The following is a 19,195-nucleotide window of genomic DNA, read 5'->3' on the forward strand; positions in this document are numbered from 1 at the left end:
TGTACTTCTCTTCTCTAAAGAAGCATATTAAGCCTAAAAGAAATCCTGTTTGTTGACACAGCATCATACAGTGTCTTTGCATTTATCAATACTCAAGATTTTCAGGCACACTAAAGATGTCCATAAGAAATAAGCAAGGACAGGAAAGAGATAGGACAGTATGTCACATTTGGAAAAGTTAGGGGAACTAGGAGCACTAGGCCAGGAGAAGGAAAGCATCTGAGGGGCAAGAGGGAGAGGAGAGAATGCACATATGCGTGGGTGGAGTGCGAGAGGTGTGGAGAGAGAGTAGTTTTCAAATACTTAAGGGCATAACACATAAGAAAGTATTACTGGATCAGGCACAATGTTTCATGCCTGTAATCCCATCACTTTGGGAGGCCGAGGGGGGTGGATTATCTGAGGTTAGGAGTTCGAGACCAGCCTGGCCAACATGGTGAAACCCTGTCTCTACTAAAAATACAAAAATTAGCAGGGCGTGGTGGCGTGCGCCTGTAATCCCAGCTACTCAGGAGGCTGAGACAGAAGAATAACTTGAACCCAGGAGGCGGAGGTTGCAATGAGCTGAGATCGCACCACTGCACTCCAGCCTGAGCAACAAAAGTGAGACTCCGTCTCAAAAAAAAAAAAAAAACACCAAACAAACAAAAAGTAAAGTATTACTGAATAACATACAGCTCCAGGAAGCAATGTTACAATTAAGAAAGGATTTTCTCGTCATCTATACTAAACACAGATGGAGTACACTCATCCTTCAGTATCCAGGGGTGATTGGTTCCAGAACCCTCTCAGATACTAAAATCTAAGGATGCTCAGGTCAATGATATAAAATGGCATACTGTTTGCCTGCATCCTACACACATCCTCTTACACTTTAAATCATTTCTAGAATACTTAAAATACTCAATACAATGTAAGTGATAATTGTTATCCTGTATTATTTTTTATTTGTATTATTTAAAATTGTTTTTTTTTTTTATTGTTTTATTCCCTAATATTTTCTTTTCCTTTTTTTTTTTTTTTTTTTTTTTTGGGACAAGGTCTCCCTCTTTCATCCAGGCTAGGGTTGCAGAGGCACCATCTCAGCTCACTGCAGCCTCAAACTCCCTGGCCCAAGCAATTCTCCCACCTCAGCCTCCCAAGTAACTGGGTCTACAGGTGTGTGCTACCACACTTGGTGAATTCTTTGATTTTTTTTTTTTTTAAGAGATGGGGTCTTGCAGTGTTGCCCAGGCTGGTCTCAAATTCATGGACTCAAGCAATTCTACTGCCTCTGCCTCCCAAAGTCCTGGGATCCAAATAGTTTTGATCAACGGTTGGTTGAATCCGTGGACGTGAAACGAGTGGATATAGAGGCCCAACTGTATACCACCTAAAATGTTGTCCCTGGAGGTGTTTAAGCAGAGATTGAATGGATCTGGCAGCAGATAAGAATTGGGCTACATGTTCTCAACAGGCCTTTCCCACTCTGAAGTTCTCTGATGCAATGACCCTAGGTCATTTCCTGGAGGCTGGATTTGTTTGTTTCATAAATCCTCAGGAAAAAAAAAGCCTGTTTTGCTACTCCTTTCCTCCCCATCTTAAGAGCCAGAAAGAAGAAAAAAGTCTAGTGAACTTACCATTAAGGTTTCTGGTTCAGCTCCAATTAACTGAAATTTACTAACAATCAGGGCTACCTTCTCTCAAAAGGACACAATGGTCCAAACAGAAAGTCTGGGCACAAGTGTTTCCAGACTTAAAAAGAATCACTCCTTTCCCAGCCAGCAGAATGTTCGGAAACCTTTCCTGATTAACTTGTGACACAGTCTCTCTCTTTTTCTTTTTTGAAGATGGAATCTTGCTCTGTTTCTCAGACTGGGGTGGTGCTCAGCTCACTGCAACCTCCGCCTCCCAGGTTCAAGCGATTCTCCTGTCTCAGCCTCCTGAGTAGCTGGGATTACAGGTGTGCGCCATCATGCCTTGCTAATTTTTGAATTTTTAGTAGAGACAGGGTTTCACCATTGGTCAGGCTGGTCTTGAACTCCTGACCTCGTGATCCGTCCACCTCAGCCTCCAAGTGCTAGGACTACAGCTGTGAGCCACTGCACTGGGCGTGACACAGCCTCTTCTAAACTAGTTACTGGTGTCAACTTGTTTAAAAAAAAAAAAAAAAAAAAAAAAAGGAAGGCAATAGAAACCTCTGGCCTTCACTCCTGACAGTCCATGAGCCAACATAAGAATAAATGGCAATGCAGTCACGGCTATTTCCTCATTTTGTGTGTGACCTCTACTCATTATCAAGACTGACAAATTATGGAAGGCAACTGCACACATACATCACAAAGTAGCCCTTCCAGATACACACATCATCAATAACAATTACATTTACACAGGGCTTTGCACAATTAGGATGTGATCAGTAATTTATTTTCTTTCAGCAGTTATGAAAACAGTGGCATCTGTCCAGGATTTTTATGGGCAATCACAGGGTATCTTGAGAAAATGACACAATTTGCAAATATCCAGATGGTAGTTGGGCCTTCCAGTGATTGGTTTACACAGAAGACTTGTGGTTAATATAGATAAGCAAAATGACTAACAGAACTAACGGTGTCACCTCCAGAGGTAAGCATGCAGAATTCTGCCAAAGACCACCTCCTTGGTCTTGAGAAACACAAAATGAAAATTGCTAAAACCCTCCCAAATGGGGGCTTGCAAACCCCACTCCCGTGAGTTGCAGCCGTTCTATGAAGTGGGCTGCCATAAGCATTGACTAACGGTGGGGTTTCCTAACCAGACAGGAAAAAATGGGCCTTCCGAGCATCAGGCAATTTTTGGGGCAGGCGGGTTCATCCTTCCCATGTTACGTGGTGAGAAGACCAATGATTTAGTCACTTAGAGGCAATGTGATGTGGTTGGAAAAGTACAGACTTCAGGGTCAACTGGGTTTTTAGTCTCATCTCCTTGACCCAGTATTAAAGCCATCCTGGGAAAGCCATTACCTGTTCTGAGCCTCAGTTTCTTCTTCTACAAAAGGGGGTATGAATACCAACCTCATAGGATTACTGTGACGATTAAGGGACTTACAGTAAAGTCCCTAACGCACTGCTGTGTGTAAAACAGCATTCAGGCAATTAGACTGGTGATCATCATGTTTCTTAAAACCATTTTAAGAATCTGTTTTGAGATGTAAAGGTCTTAATTATAACGACATTTTTTGAGCACTTACTACATGCTAGGCACTATGGTTAGCAGTGCATATGAAACATCTCATTTGACCCTCACTATGGTCCTAGGAGTTAGAGCTCTCATCATTTCCATTTTACCGCTGAGGAAACAGGTTTGGAGAGGCACAGTAGCTTGTTTAAGGCCACATCACTAGCAGGTGGTGGAGACAGCATTGAGACTCAGGCAGTCTTATTTTAGTCAATGCCCTTGAACAGCATTAAATGTACACATGTAAAGTCAACACATTTTCCTCTTCTATTGCTAGTTCATGTGCATTCTTAAGGACCAAGTTTCTCAAAATAATTTTCCAACTGAACAGCCTCAGAATGATGGCTCAATGACCATAACCAGATCCTACAGCAAGTGATGGCCTTTTTCTGGGTAGCTCCGTGTGGCTTCCCACCCAGCAAGATCTCTGAGGTCATATGATTCCTGGAGTCTATTTAATCATCTGAAGAAATTACAGGATTCTAACTGTAATAACTCCTTACGACTAGTTTCATGTGGCTGTTCAGGTATACTATCCGTTCAATACAATATGATATAGATTCCAAGAAATGTAGAGATTACTAGAAACCAGTAACCCTTTAGCTTTTCAGCTGACATTCAAGGAGTACAGCCCGAGGTGCATACAATTTTAAAATGCACATGTTGACTGATAGAGGCATAAATCGTGGCAGGAGCATAGGGTTCACCTTGCCCTTTAGAAGTCAGCCTTAAAGGATACCTTCTCAGTTATGTAAGGTGGTCAAGGTTATACTTAAAAGATAATATTTTAAAGTATTTTGCATGTCTATTAAGTTTTGTATTACCACCCCACTTTTTATCCCACAGAGGTAAACACCCTTAGATGCTACAAGGGACGCTGATATTAAATGCTGGACTGAATCCATCAGGAAATTTGGCATTGGATCTTGGCTTAGCTTCTGATTTTCTTTGCAGCTTTCTGCAAATCACCTCCCCTCAGTGTCCTTATTCATAAATTGGTGAGAACAGTACAAGTTTTATGTTAACCTTACAACACGTTTGGGGTCTCAAGTGAGACACTAGACATAGTAGACTTAGAAAAGGAACAGAGCTCTGTCATTTCTAGGTGCATGTCATTATTCTCAGGGTCATGCAAGGCTACTGGCTAAGTCAAAATCAGAACCTATACTTTGGAGACCCAGGGCAGTATTCAGCTATTCATGAGATAGGCCTATGGTCTATGGCACTACAAATTTTGAAAAACTGCTGAGAGTCAAAAGCAATGGCTACAAATATCATTAACTAAATCAGGCCTAATCTGACCAACATCTAAGATGGTAAATTTTAAAACCGAAAGTAAGTTGTCCACCAAGTTGTCAGATATATTCTCAAAAATAACAGAAACACCTCTTTGTATTTGCATTAAAAATGAACTGGACCTAAAACTCTTAAAAGCTTCTCACAAGGCTCTAGCTTCCTCAGCCAATGTGTCCATCTTACCTGAGCTTGCTTCCTTTTCTTCACATTTTTTTTAAGCCTTCTTTTTAAAAAGCAAACCTCACTACAGGGAAATACTGATTTTTAACTTACATTCAGGATAATTCATTAGAGATAACACATTTTCTTCTAGTGATTGGATCAGGAGTTTAGGGCACCTATATAGACCAGTCCCTCCTGGCGTGGGAAGTAGATGACCAATAAATACAAAAACAGATAAACTGAACAAAGCTGCATCGAAGATTAGAAGAAATAAGCTTAATGCTCATATCATACCACAATTTTCTGTGAAAGTCTACAGCCATGAACTAAGCTCCTTAGATTTCACAATTAATGATTATAGCCAGCAGGATCTCACTGATTATGGATATTAAAATTAAACATTTGCCACCCAACTCAAATCCCCATGTCATAAGAAACAGCATTAAGAGGCAGTATTATACTAACAGACATGCAATATTATAATCCCTGTAGAATATTTTCAAAAGCTTAAAATAGATCATTTAAAAAAATAAAAATACATTTTTAAAATATCTTTTTTTTTTTGCTTTCACTGGAAACTACCACAAATAAAAAACTACAAATCACTTAAATCTTGAGTAGAATTTTTATTTGCTTTTAAGAGAATGTTTATTTTTGCATATTTTTTTACTCAGTGCGTGGTATCAAATGTACATCAATGCCGTTTGCCTGTTCTCCAGGAGCCTTTTCCTAAGTGGCTTTCCCCAGTACACTTGCTGCAAGTATAGGAGTGAATGCTAGAAGGCACTTGCCAGTCCCATGCTGTGTGCACTGTCCTACCCATGGCAAATTCGGAAGGAACAGCCATTACACACGGCCATTAAATGTTTAAAGGGCACAGGTGCTCTGTTGCAAAGGCCTCTGAAGGTCAACAAGTCCTGTTTTCCTAGAAAGGCGTCTGGATAGATCCATTTTTCTGTTTATTATAACCACATTCTTTCTACAAAGAAAACAATCACTCTTAAAAAAATACTTTCAGAGGAATTAACAGTCAATGCCTAGTTTATAAACAATTATATAATAATGTTTTTCAAAAGGCTGACAAGTGAATGCTATTTTTTAAACATTTACGAATACTGATGACACCTACTGGTGGAAAATATATTTTAGTTAACTGCTTATGGAGAAGCTAGGCCCACAAGGGTTGCCCGCCTTTTGCACTGATAATGAAACCAGAAAACTAACCCCTAAACTCACTTATGTTTCTTTTTCCAACTTTGCCAGTTTCCATTATCAGAAAATGATATGCTCATCAATGAAGTTAAAAGATATCTCTGCCTCAAAGTGTATAAAGCATACTTGATTTAGTGTTTAAATCAAACACTAAAAAACAAACAAAAACCCCAATGGTGATAGCTGAAAAATATTTACCAACTATTTCGAAAACTATTCCAACCCCTTCCTTACTTCTCACACCAGGATATCCCCATACAAGGAAAATAAGTCATACTGTATAGTCTAGATCCAGCTGCCAATGAAGAAAATTAATATTTGACATGTGATAAGTTTCATCATATTTATGATATAGACATATCAATATTCTATGTATAAGAATAAAATTAAGCAGGCAAGGTTTACCTAAGCCTTTAGCTAAACTACTCAAAAACACAGGACTAAGTGATAGTAGGAAGGGACTGGTTAGGGTCCTCAGCTATCCTCACTCTTCTTTGACCCACTTCAATTTATTAATTACATTGGTTATGCCTTTCTTCCTTACAAAAGGAGTTAGAGTGGGCACCAATTGTGCTGCTCCTATGCTCATGAAATTAGGAAGTTCCCACTGAAAAAATATTATATTCATTCCAGGCCTGACCAACCTGAATTCTATGCAGATGCTGCCCTATCAAACCTTAAATAAGACTCCAGATGCCACTAGGGCCATCACATTTTCACAGCTGCTGGCAACAAAAACTCTTTGTGATAATATTAAACTGAGCTGGGCTGTGGGGTTGGGTTTAGGTTAGGGAGAAGTTAGTTTGTGCTCAGCTTATAGAAAGCTGAATACAACCAGAGACTGTTTGGAGTCCTGTCAGCTTGGAGCAGCTCTTGCTAGAGGGAATGAATCTTTGATGGTGTGCTCCTGAATATACATGAGTCTGTAAGCCAAGTGCATACAGCTGAGCAGACCTAAGGAAGGCGAGTGGGTGGAACCTCAAGAATGCAGTGACAACGCCGGATGCACACCTGCTTTCAGCCTTTCCCCGGTGGCTGTGGTGATGTTTGCAGAGTGAGGTGTGGGAGAGTGGAAAGCTCCCAGATACATGCATGAGTGGCAATGAGCACCTAGGTCCTGTGGGTTCCACTGCAGCTTGACCACAGCAAAGCTGTAATCTAGTGAAAGTGACTGTATTCCCTAAGACCCTCAAAGAGAGAGATGCTTTCTCCTCCAGCTGAACCCAACCTTTAAGGCCTGAGCCATGTGCCAGAGAAAATAACACGCAAGAGGAAAATGCAGACTAAACATTACCTGGGAGCACTCCTTCACATCGCCCGCAAGGCATAGTAAAGTTCCCAGAAAGAGAAACGTTTCCAATGTTCCAAGGCAGCTTTCCATTGCCCTGAGGACTTTAATTCATTTTCAAGATCCATGTGGGAGACACTCCAATTTACTCATTTAGCCCCAGCCCCTCGGCTGACTGACCCTCACTGGCCACAGGTGATAGGCAGAGGTGCTGTGTCCTGTCTTTGCTGCCAAAAGGCTGCAAGGCCAAGTCTGACAGGTGAGAGGGCTGTAACTTCCCTCTGCTCTCCCATCCCAGGCAAAAAGAAACTCGCTTAAAGGGTAGCTCTTCCCTGACACTGGGGCTTGCTGACAAGTAGGAGAAAGTCTCTCGGAGGGTCCAGACAGAAGATGAACAGTCTGAGAGCCCTGCAAAAGCAAGGAGGCGGCTGCTTCCAGACCGGCAGGTAGAGGGACAGGGAGAGAGGAGGCAGCTAGTGTTTGGTCCACAGAGAAAGAGCGAGAGAAAAGGAGACAGGGTGAGAGATGGCGACGGGGAGACACAAAGAAGACGGTGTGAGATATGTAGAGAAAGTGACACACACGGAAAGTGAGAGATGGGAACAGATACAGTGACACCGGGCGGGCGCCGAGAGAGTGGGAGATGGAGGGAGACGAGACAGGCAGATGGCCCCTAGAGGTTCAGGTGCAGGGCGCGGCCCTACCTCGGCGTCCTTGGCCGGACCGCTGGCCGGGGGTAGCTCCAGGCTGCAGTTCGCCCGCTTGACCGTGAGGTAGAAGGGGTAATCCTTGGCCACCATGGCGGCTGCCGGGCCTGCCCTTTGGGATGTCACCGCTGACCCTAAACGACTACAAAACTCCCAGGCGAAAGGGGGCCCCAGCTCCACGATGCCGGGCGGCGGTGGCTACACGGAGACCGACAGCCGGCTTCCAGCCGGGCGGGACTCGACTGGGCTCCGGAGCCGAGTGGGCGGGGCTATGCCAGTCACGCCTTGATGGGTGGGGAGGGGGCGGGCCGCCGACTCGGCACCGCCCCACGCCCACGTGCCGCCGCACGGACTCCTCTTGGAGCTGCGAGGGGCGTGGGGCGGTCCCGAGGGTGGAGAGGGACCTCTCTCTGCCAGCGGGCATTCGACTCCGAGCGCCCCCGCGGAGCGTGAGCCGCGATTGCGGGGCTGGCGGATCCCGTGATAGGTCCTTCGGGTTCTTTGGCACTCTCCGGGTTGAGAGAGGCTGCGGGTAGAAAGGAGGCTGGGGCGAAACCGGGCGACGGGGAGAAAGGAGGCTCTAGTGACACCCGGCGGCAGGAAGGAGCCTGGGGGAAAAGCGAGCGTTGTAAAAGCCCACATTAGAAAAGGGTGGTGTTCTCTCTTGCCCTCTTCCCAGGCCACTGCACGCTTTTTTTTTGTTTTTGAGACGGAGTCTCGTACTCGCTCTGTCGCCCAGGCTTTTTTTTTTTTTTTTTAATGAATGTCACTGGAGTATAATCTACAAATGGCAAAATGAACCCATTTTAAGAGTACCGTTTGTTGAGTTGTGACAAATATAAACACCCGTATAACCACCTTCACAGTCGGTATACAAAACATTTCCACCACCCCCGGAAAGTTCCCTGGAGACCTTTCCCTTTGCACCCATTTTAAAATTTGACTAGGATGTTCAGAGGCTGTCTGACACTCGAGGGCAATCTGACATGGTGTCCCTTCAAGTATAAAGCTCTGCATGGATGACCCGGCCCTACCACACCTTTCTGGATCCTGTTTTGAGAAACAATGACATTGGAAATACCCAAGAAGGCGATTGATTGTAAGGTTGTTTGCACCAGCCCTGTCTGTGGCAGTAAAAAATAAAAAGTAGCTGGAAACAATGGTAATATATCCATCAATAGGGAGTGCTTAAATAAACTTTACTCACTGTGTAATACCACTTAGCAGCAGTGAAAAAGGAGATGGGTCTATGGATGTGGCATGGAAAGATCTCCAATGTATTAGACTCAGTTTAAAAATAATCGCAGACTAAGCACAATACAATACCATTTATGTTAAAAAAAAAAAAAAAAAACTACAAGTTTACCACAGAATATCATATATTTTCTATAGAGACATATTTGTGGGTAAATAGCATTGAACGCTGTCTAGAAGAATCCATAGCAAGCTTTTACCAGTTCCCCTGTGGCTGAAGGGAGGCACCTGGGTTTAAAGAATTAAAGATAGTGAACAAAAGGGACTTAAGCTTATAGCTCATGTTTTAAAATTTTTTGTAAGAAAAATACAGCCTGGGCAGCAGTGACACCCTGTGTCTACAAAAAAAAAAAAAAACAAAAAATACAAAAAATTAGCCAGGCATGGTGGTGCACACCTGTAATCCCAGCTACTCCAGAGGCTGAGGTGGGAGGATCACTTGAGCTGGGAGGCAGAAGTTGCAGTGTGCCAAGATCATACCACTGCACTCCAGTCTGGGTGACAGAGATGCTAAAAAAAAAAGAAAAAATAGAAAAGAAAAGGAAAAAAAGAAAGAGAAATAGAGAGAGGAAGGAAGGAGAAAAGATAAAAGAAAAGAAAAAGAAAAAAGAGAAAAGAGAAAAAAAATTGGCTCGGTTCAGTGGCTCACACCTATAATCCCAACAATTTGGAAGGCCAAGGCAGCAGTGTAGCTTGAGGCCAACAGTTCAAGACCATCCTAAGTAACATAGGAAGATCCTGCCTCTACAAAAAATTTAAAAATTAGCCGGGTATGGTAGTGCATGCCTGTAGTCTCAGCTAATCCCGAGGTTGAGGTGGGAGGACTGCCTGAGCCCAAGAGTTCAAGGCTGCAGTGAGCTATGATTGCACCACTGCACTCTAGCCTGGTGACAGAATGAGACCCCGTCTTAAGAGAAAAAAAGAAAAATATCTTCATTCATGGCACTACTTGGGAAATTACAGCTTTTTTAATATCAAAATTATATCTTTTTCTTTTTCTTTTTTTTTTTTTTTTTTTTTGAGATAGGGTCTTGCTTTGTCGCTCAGGCTGGAGTATAGTGGCATGATCTCAGCTCACTCCAGCCTCCTCCTCCTGGGCTCAAGTGATCTTTCCACCTCAGCCTCCCAAGTAGCTGGGACTACACGCCTGGACCAGTGTGCCCGGCTAATTTTTGTATTTTTGTAGAGACAGGGTTTCACCATGTTGCCCAGGCTGGTCTGCAACTCCTGAGCTCAGGCAATCCACCCGCCTCGACCGCCCAAAGTGCTGGGATTACAGGTGTGAGCCACCATGCCCAGCCCTAAAATGATCATCTCTCAAAAGTTATTTTGTAGACTGCACTGATGAATCTTTTTCCTCTTCATGTGGAAAGTCATGACTATATCAGGTGGTAATCTACAGAGACAGTTGTTTTTTGTTTTTACTTCCTGAGGATACAGGGGATAGTGGGAATGGTGATCTCTAGTCCTTGTTTGCATGTTCTTTACTTCTAGCTGAGGTCAGAACCCAGCAGTTCCTACTTCTCAGGCAGGACACCTGATAATACACAGCTCTTCATCCCAGGTATCAAATCCACACCCTGGCACTAAATCCACTTACTTTCCTACTCAGCTAGTGCAGACAGACTGCCTTTGGAGGCAGAAAGAATCGGGCCCAGTGTAGCCAGCCTGTTATTACCACACATGTAAATGAAGCTCCTGAATGAGTAGAGGTTCCAACTGAAATTGAAGAGAGCACCTGAGTTTTTTCCCCTCTATAGACAACATGAATCAATGGGAAGAAAACTGCCTAAGAAGAGGTATGGGGCACGAAAGAGCACCTCAGAATCACTGATTTTTCCTATTTGTATTCCTGAACACAACTTTATCATTTTAGCCTGAGCTGTGCTGATGGGGAGCTCACACAAGTGCCCCAAAAGCTAGCCAAGCTTGGTGGGGGTGTGAGAGTAACCTCATCTCCAAGTAGCCCCTGATTAACTATGCAGCCAAAGGCAGGGCCAGAGGCAGACACATGCTTCACTCAGGGCTTGCCTGGTCACCAAGAACCTGTGCCCAAGTACCTGAGCCACTTCTTACTCCCCTTCCTCTTCCTGCTCTTCTGGCCCTCACAGTCCACTATCTCAACTAGAAGACGCTGGCCATCAAAGCCACTGGCTTTAACCCCCAAAAGAGCTTGCTGGGCCTTGTTCTCCAGTTGGAAAATGTACTTACAGCACTTGGTGAAGAAAATAGTCACCCTGGTGAAGTCTGATAGCCCTGGGACTGGGTTGCTCATCACAGTATCCTTAGGGCCGAGCAGGGAGTCTGACATACCGTAAGTCCAGAGTAACAGTAACCAACCCCTAAGAAATATGTTTATTTTATTTTATTGTTTTGAGATAGGGTCTCGCTTTGTTGCCCAGGCTGGAGTGCAGTGACACGATCTTGGCTCAATGCAGCCTCAACCTCCTGGGCTCAAGCAATCCTCACACCTCAGCCCCTCAAGTAGCTGGAACTACAGGCACACGCCACCACGCCCAGCTAATTTTTGTATTTTTTGTAGAGATGGGGTTTCACCATGTTGCCCAGGCTGGTCTTGAATTCCTGAGCTCAAGTGATCTGCCTACCTCAGCCTCCCAAAGTGCTAGGATTACAGGCATGAGCCACTGTGCCTGGCTTCCGAAGAAATGTTAAAGTGCAACTTAGGTTGAAGCCCAACTATTGCAGAGCAATGAACAGTCATATTGATTGATGAGAAGGCTGCCATATCCATCTTCTCTTAAAACATTTATTTGCTCTTCTTAAAAGATACTGGAGCCATAAAAATCAATAAATACACAGGGCTACACAACATATGTATGGCAAACATATCTCTTTTCCACTATATACGCTAGGCAAAGAGAAAGAGACAGAGGCAGAGAGATTGCTAATAGCCTGTAACAATTTAAATAGTGCTGCAAAAAAGCATAAGCTACAAAAGGAAAGATGGGAATCTAGAATTCCCTTGGGTGGTCTGATTCTTCCAAGCTTCTTATAGCATGAAATTCTCACCACCCAGAATAGGATTCTGCTGTTTATAAACATATATTTTTGGTACAACAAAGCCTATGAACTCAAGCCAGCAATTTTGGGTGTATACAAGCCGTGTATATGGTCCTTGAGACATTTAATGAATTTTCAGGAGTATTTTTGACCTCATGCAATTTCCACCTTGATCCCTGACTTCAGCACCTTCCCCATATGTAATGCACTGCTCTACCATTGACAGATTTGGGTTTTGTGCAATCTGCCTGGGACTCTGTCTGGGGATGTCCATGATCAAAGACTGTCAGAAAACAGGCAGCGCTGCAGGAGGGCTTCCAAGCATATCCCTAAGGTTAGTGTCACAGTTGAGGGAAGCTGGTCCAGCCCTGCAATGCTGCCAAGCTAAGTGGCCCCAGGAGCCCGGCGCTCCCCATTCTGCCTGTGTGTGTGTTTATGGGTTTAGGAACAACACTGCTCTAACAGGCAGCTTCACTCAAAGAAACGGCACAATGTGTATTTCAGAACTTGCCTTCGGCACAGCCCGTTATAATCCTATAAAATGCTTCACAGTTGGGCAGTGTTCCCTGCCAGCCAGAAGCCTGGAGACTGAAATAAAGAGGGCTGTTCTGCATTTGCAGGAACTGTGCCAAGCCCAGGGCCTGGGTCTTGCCTGTGTTGAGCGGGGGTCATTTGGGCTGCTAGTGGAATGGTGGGCCTGAATACAGAAGCCCACCACTGGTTATTAGCCCCTTTTAGACTTGTAGACAACCAGGCAAGGCTTGGAGACCATCTGTCAACTCCTTAAATCCCAGTCCCATGACTGGGAGCAGAGCAGGCCCAGCCTGAGGATAAAACCAGAAGCTAACGTGGCTGTGACAACCTTCTCAGCCAACAGGACAATGCTTTGTCCTATTAGCATTATATTTTAACATGAGGAATAGCGAGTTCTATTTTATTTTATTTTATATTTTATTATATTTTATATTTTATTATTTTAATTTATTTTATATTTTTGAGACAGAGTCTTGCTCTGTCGCCCAGGCTGAAGTACAGTGGTGTGATCTTACTCACTGCAAACTCTGCTTCCTGGGCTCAAGCAATTCTCTCGCCTCAGCCTCCTGAGTAGCTGGGATTACAGGTACACACTACCACACCCGGCTAATTTTTGTATTTTTAGTAGAGACGGGGTTTCACTATGTTGGCCAGGCTGGTCTCGAACTCCTGACCTCAAATGATCTGCCTGCCTTGGCCTCCCAAAGTGCTGGGATTACAGATGTGAGCCACCATGCCAGGCCTGAGTTCCTTTTTCTTTAAAGGCTTGTTCATCCATCCATTCATTCATTTATCAAATAATTAATGAATGCTTATTACAGTCAGGTGTTCAATTAGATACATTTCTCCCTTCCTCTTCTCCACCCGTTCCTGAACTTCTATGCCAGGCAGACATTTAATACATAGTTGCTCAAAGAATATGGCCGATTTTAAAATATGGCTGTTCAATTGTAACCTATGTGCTTACATTTGAAGGAGCTCAAGGAACAGTAGCTGATCCCCCAAAGCCTGGGCCTCCAATATGTGTATCTCCATCTGCTTTCCCTGGTATCTGAAGTCATCTCTTCTACCTGCGAATGTGGTATGGATGGTGTAGGTATATGTTGGGCACATGAGTGTTGCAACGCCTTTTCCCTCCCCTTTCATTTGGGTGACATTCCCAGTTAATGCAAGCCCCCCTCTCCTCTCTCTAATTTCAGTTTTGATGGGGAGGGAAACTGAAGAAGTTCTGGCAGTGAATTCTGACAGATCAGGACTGTGATTTACTGCTAGACAGGTAAAAATGGCATGAATGAAGCACTGATCATCTCTAAACTCATACCAGTATCACTATTCTCCCTTTGCCTGAGGAGCTGTCCACTGACTCCAGTCTAGATTTACAAAAATGTATCCCTGGGCTGGGCGCAGTGGCTCATGCCTGTAATCCCAGCACTTTGGGAGGCCAAGGATGGCGGATCACCTGAGGTCAGGAGTCCGAGACCAGCCTGACCAACATGGTGAAACCCCGTCTCTACTAAAAATACAAAAATTATCCAGGCATGGTGGCGGGTGTCTGTAGTCCCAGATACTTGGGAGGCTGAGGCAGGAGAATCACTTGCACCTGGGAGGCAGAGGTTGCAGTGAGCCGAGATCGTGCCACTGCACTCTAGCCTGGGCGACAAAGTTAGACTCTGTCTCAAAAAAAAAAAAAAAAAGTATCCCTGAATATTCTAAAGCTGGAAGTCTTAATTCTTGCATTTTCTTTAAGGTCTCATTTTCTGAAAAACTGGTTAAAGGAGAGAATCTCTCTCTTTCTCCCAACTGCACTAATCCTGTGGATTATCAGCTACAAAGCAAAAAGTAGTAATAATAAATTAGCCAGTCACAGTGGCTCACGCCTGTAATCACAGCACTTTGGGAGGCTGAGGCAGGAGGATTGCTTGACCACAGGAGTTTGAGACCAGCCTGAACAACATAAGACCCCCATCTCTACAAAAAAAAATCCAAAAATTAGCTGGGCGTAGTAGCATGTGCCTGTGGTCCCAGTTACTTAGGAGGCTGAGGTGGGAGGATCCCTAGAGCTCAGGAGGTCGAGGTTGCAGTGAGCCATAATCATGCCAGTGTACTCCAGATTAGGCAACAGAGTGAGAACCTGTCTCAAAATAATTAATTAATTAAAATAAAAATAAAAAATTAGCTATGAAATTAGCAAAATTTTATTTTTCAAAAAAATAATGTTAAAGTGTTTTGTCCTGAAACATCATAAACATTTGCTAGCCTCTGGTTCATAAGAGCAATGCTTCTCAACCAATGGTGATTTTACCTCCCAGCAGATATTTGGCAATGTCTGGATGTATTTTTGATTGATTGTCAGTGGACAAGGCCAGGGTGCCATTGGCATCTAATAGGTAAAGGCCAGGGATGCTGTTAACACTTATAATACACAGAACAGCTTCCCATAACAAAGAAGTAGCAGGTCCAAAATGTCAATAGTGCCACTACTTAGAAACGCTGTGGTAAACAGAGAGTGGCACTGAAATATGGCATTGGAGCCAAGGGAATCTGTGGGTATTGACCTCAAGGTATTTTCACTTTAGTTTTTGATCATTGATTGGTATCAAATATCAGCTTAGGCTTGGTGGGGCAAAGAATAAATGCTTGAGTGCCAAGAAACACCAGAATAGGGCAATGAATCAAGTCTTCCCTGATGCCCAGACCTGACCCTTGGCTGAATAACAAATTCCATAAAATACAAGACAGACAAAAGAATAAAGAGGAATATAGGAGTAAGAGAGTGAGGGGACAGAAAATTATCTTAAACTGCTTCAGGTACACAAATATACTTTAAAACACCAGTGAAAATTAAAGTTTCAATGAAGTATAACAAAGAAGAAAACAGGGAAGAGGGAATTTTTTTCAAGTCTTATTCTTTCCCAGGACAACCTTTGCCACTGTATTTGTTTTGGGGGGCAGAAATGCAAACTCAGTGATTAAATAAAAACCCCAAGGGGTTTAATTTACTATTTTCTTGATATATGGTGTTTCTGAATGCACGGCTTGTATAAACAAAAACCTGTCTCACTCAAGATTTTGCAGTAAGAATCCTGACCTTCTCCAATTTGAACTTATACCTATCAGCAGGCTTGTTCTGCCCACAGAATTAATAAAACATTTTCTGTGTACTACTAGAGTATCTTTGAACTTTATGGAGAGTCTGCCTTTGTTTGAGAGTATTTCATATTTGGGGGTTAAGGATTCAATAAATATGTTATATTTAATTTTTAAAATTTTTTTACTTTTTTTTTTCCCTCTGTGACAGTTTCACTTTGTCACCCAGGCTGGAGTGCAGTAGTTGCAATCTCAGTTCAATGCAACCTCCACCTCCCAGGTTCAAGCAATTCTCCTGCCTCAGACTCCCGAGAAGCTGGGATTACAGATGTGTACCACCATGCCTGGCTAATTTTTGTGTTTTTAGGAAAGACTGAGTTTCACCATGTGGGCCAGGCTGGTCTCGAACTCCTGGCCTCATGTGATCTACCTGCCTCGACCTCCCAAAGGGATTACAGATGTCAGCCACCATGCCTGGCCATATATTTATTTAGTTATTTATTCCCCTCAGGCTACAACTAAGGTATTCGTATTCATTTATGTGGGTTTCATATACTAACCATTATTCAGAGAAATTAATTAGAACCTAAAATGTGCAAATTCCAGCTTTGGATATTAGAAGTGTTTTCTCTTCTATCAACTACAAACTCAGTAATCAAAGTACCATATTTCATCGAACCTAAGACTGTAATATGTGCTATTATTTTATGTACTCTCTAGAAAGAAAAATAGGCTGGGTGTGGTGGCTTACCCCTGTAATCCCAGCACTTTGGGAAGCTGAGGCGGGCAGATCAGTTGAGCCCAGGAGTTGGAGACCAGCCTGGCAACATGCTGAAACCCTGTCGCTACAAAAAATAGAAAAAGTAGATGGCATGGTGGCACACATCTGTACTCCCAGCTACTCGGGGGGCTTGAGCCCAGGAAGCAGAGGTTGCAGTGAGCTTAAGACTGTACCATTGCACTCCAGTCTGGGTGACAGAGAGAGACTCAGTCTCAAAAACAAAAGAAAAGAAAAGAAAAGAAAAGAAAAGGAAAGAAAAGAAAAGAAAAGAAAAATATTGCCAATTAAATTATATGATCAATTGTAAGACCCTTGGCAATTCCAGAGAAGTTAACATGTGGAGGAAAATGTATAAAACAGCAAAATATGGCAGTATTCATATCATCTGGCCTGAATTTGAAAACCCATACATTTATAGAAAAATGACTTCTGAGGAGTCAGGGACACTTCCAGAGACCACCCGCTATGAAATTGACTAAGAAGCTTATCAAATCCATATATATCCCTGAGCCCCACTTTGGGTCCAATGAATTGGAATCTTTGGCAGCAGACCCAGAAATCTGTAAAACACCCTCAAAAAGCACTGTTTGAGTAACATACATTGTGTTATGAATCAGAATGATCAGCAAGCCCAATAATGAACCCCCAGCAACAGGCTAGAAATGCTCTGACCAAAAATCTTCAGTCCTGAGGTGCACAGGGGGTAATTAGCCCAATGGCTGTAGCATCAAAACCCAGAATGGGCATAGGGAGCCTCTTAACTTGTTCATCCAAACAAACATGCACTGAGGAACTACTGTGTGCCACACCACGCTATATACAGATGGGTACCTCAAGGATATGATGAAAAATCGACAAATCTATACTCCGAGTAAACTACCAAGTAAGCCACCCACTAGGAGATGTGTTCTGGCTCTTGGGACTTGATTTACAATCTGGTATCCAAGGTTCCAATTTAAAACATATTTATCTTCATAGCCAGAGGGCATGACAGCATTTACGTTTTTTTAAAAATTAGCTGTAGAGCAGAGAACGGGCGGAGGGCACTTGGCTTGAGATGTTTACTTGAAAAAAGACCTGGGGCTGGGGCTGGGGCTGGGGCTGGGGCTGGGGCTGGGGCAGGTGGTGGGGGTGGGGCATGGGCAGAAGACTTTAATTACAGAACAAGTTCAACTAGTAGAAACAGGTTCGGGTACTCCTGGCAAATATGTGTATCATCTGGTGGGAGTGGAAACTGGCTGGTGTATGCTAGAAGCAGCGTATTAGCTGAAAGTGTTCTGTGTGCTGTGGGTATCACACACGTTTCACAGAGGGGCTAGTGGGTGTGGGTTAACTGAATGCTTTGGTTAAGTGGGAGCTGAATTAAGACAGTTTCTGCTTTACTTGAATTTTTTGCCATCTCACAGCCAAAACCAAGCTCAGCAAACAGTTCTCGTGCCCACAATTCTGATTAAACCAAAAGCCTTGGCAATAAAGGACTGAACAGAAGTACTTAGTCACTAGTTCCCCAGATTTTATCATCGTACTATCATTTGGTTCTTCAACTCTAGCATTAATAAGTACAACCACCTGATAGCTGTGCCTAGCTAATTCCTCTTATGCAAGGTTTTCTGTGACCCCCAGGCTAGGGCAATCCTTGCTTTGTGTCCCCAAGGTGCCAAGTACCTCTTCTTCCCCAGTAGTCAGCCTGCTCATATTGACTGATTTTATGTCTGTCTCTGCTGCCCAGCTGCAAGCTACAAGGGGACAGGGACCATATCTATCTTGCTCATCACAGTAGCCCCAGCTCCTCCTATGATGCTGGCACATAGCAGACTCTCGGCTCATATTTGTTGAAATGAAAATTAAATTGAAATGGGGCTAATCAAAGAACATGTCATGAAGGAAGCAAACCCAGAGAAGATTTTTGCAAGGAGGAACACACCATATTTAAAACTTCTGAGATGGGACCAAAAAATAATATGCAGAATACTATAGTGGGCTGTTTGAAATTTTGAAAGGTAATTCAAATAGGCCCCTAATTTTAATGTTTAGCTTCTTGAAGAGTCCAAACCACTTTGAGAAACAGCTCCTACAGTGTCAGACTGTGGTGGCCTCTCAGATATGATAGAGCTTTTAGTTCCTTCCAGCTGTTTACACACTAATTCCTGAGCAAGGTGGACTTGCCAGGAAGGCTGAAACTAGTGACAAAGGGACGTCAACTAGCTTATTTTCAAAGACACTGTGCAACATGCTCACCTGCCCTTTTCCTTCCCTTTGAAGGTTATTTCTTTCATTCCCTTCTCTACGTTTTTGATTCCAGGTTAAACTCTACAAAAATGTTTTTTCCTTCTTTACTTGCCATGCTCACACCTAGTGTCATTTGTATCAAAACTTTGTTTACTTGAGGTGGGCCCCAAGGGGCTGACTTTTAAGGGAAGGGGGAGATTTTGCCTGATGTTTCTGCAAGATTAAACATGGTGCTTATCTGAAGTTCCAGGCTGATGATAAATTATAGACTCAAGAACTTTTTATTCAAAGAAGCCAAAGGAAGAAGGAAACTTCTCTGCTAGCTGCTCCACCAAAGGGGGGTCATGTTCTCCCCTCCTAGAGTCTTACAAGAGATATTTTGAGAGATCATTCTGGTTTAGAGACAAAACATGGTGAACAAAGCTCATC

At 43.3% G+C, this 19,195-nt stretch overlaps 1 protein-coding gene across 3 annotated transcripts in view; it reads right to left on the reverse strand.

Moving 5' to 3' along the window:
- ARHGEF3 (Rho guanine nucleotide exchange factor 3) overlaps window positions 1-19,195 on the reverse strand; it is a 340,537-nt gene that overhangs the window by 68,789 nt on the left and 252,553 nt on the right. Inside the window, exon 1 of one of the 3 annotated variants that reach the window (XM_010360458.2) lies at window positions 7,858-8,122. The exons of the other annotated variants lie outside the window; for them this stretch is intronic. Coding sequence (XP_010358760.1) covers window positions 7,858-7,953 — 96 coding nt within the window. The 5' untranslated portion in view covers window positions 7,954-8,122. Of the gene's footprint in view, window positions 1-7,857; window positions 8,123-19,195 lie in introns of those variants that run through there. 3 annotated transcript variants of the gene reach the window in all.

Source organism: Rhinopithecus roxellana, chromosome 1 (genome assembly GCF_007565055.1).
Source record: "Rhinopithecus roxellana isolate Shanxi Qingling chromosome 1, ASM756505v1, whole genome shotgun sequence".
Taxonomy (NCBI): domain Eukaryota; kingdom Metazoa; phylum Chordata; class Mammalia; order Primates; family Cercopithecidae; genus Rhinopithecus; species Rhinopithecus roxellana.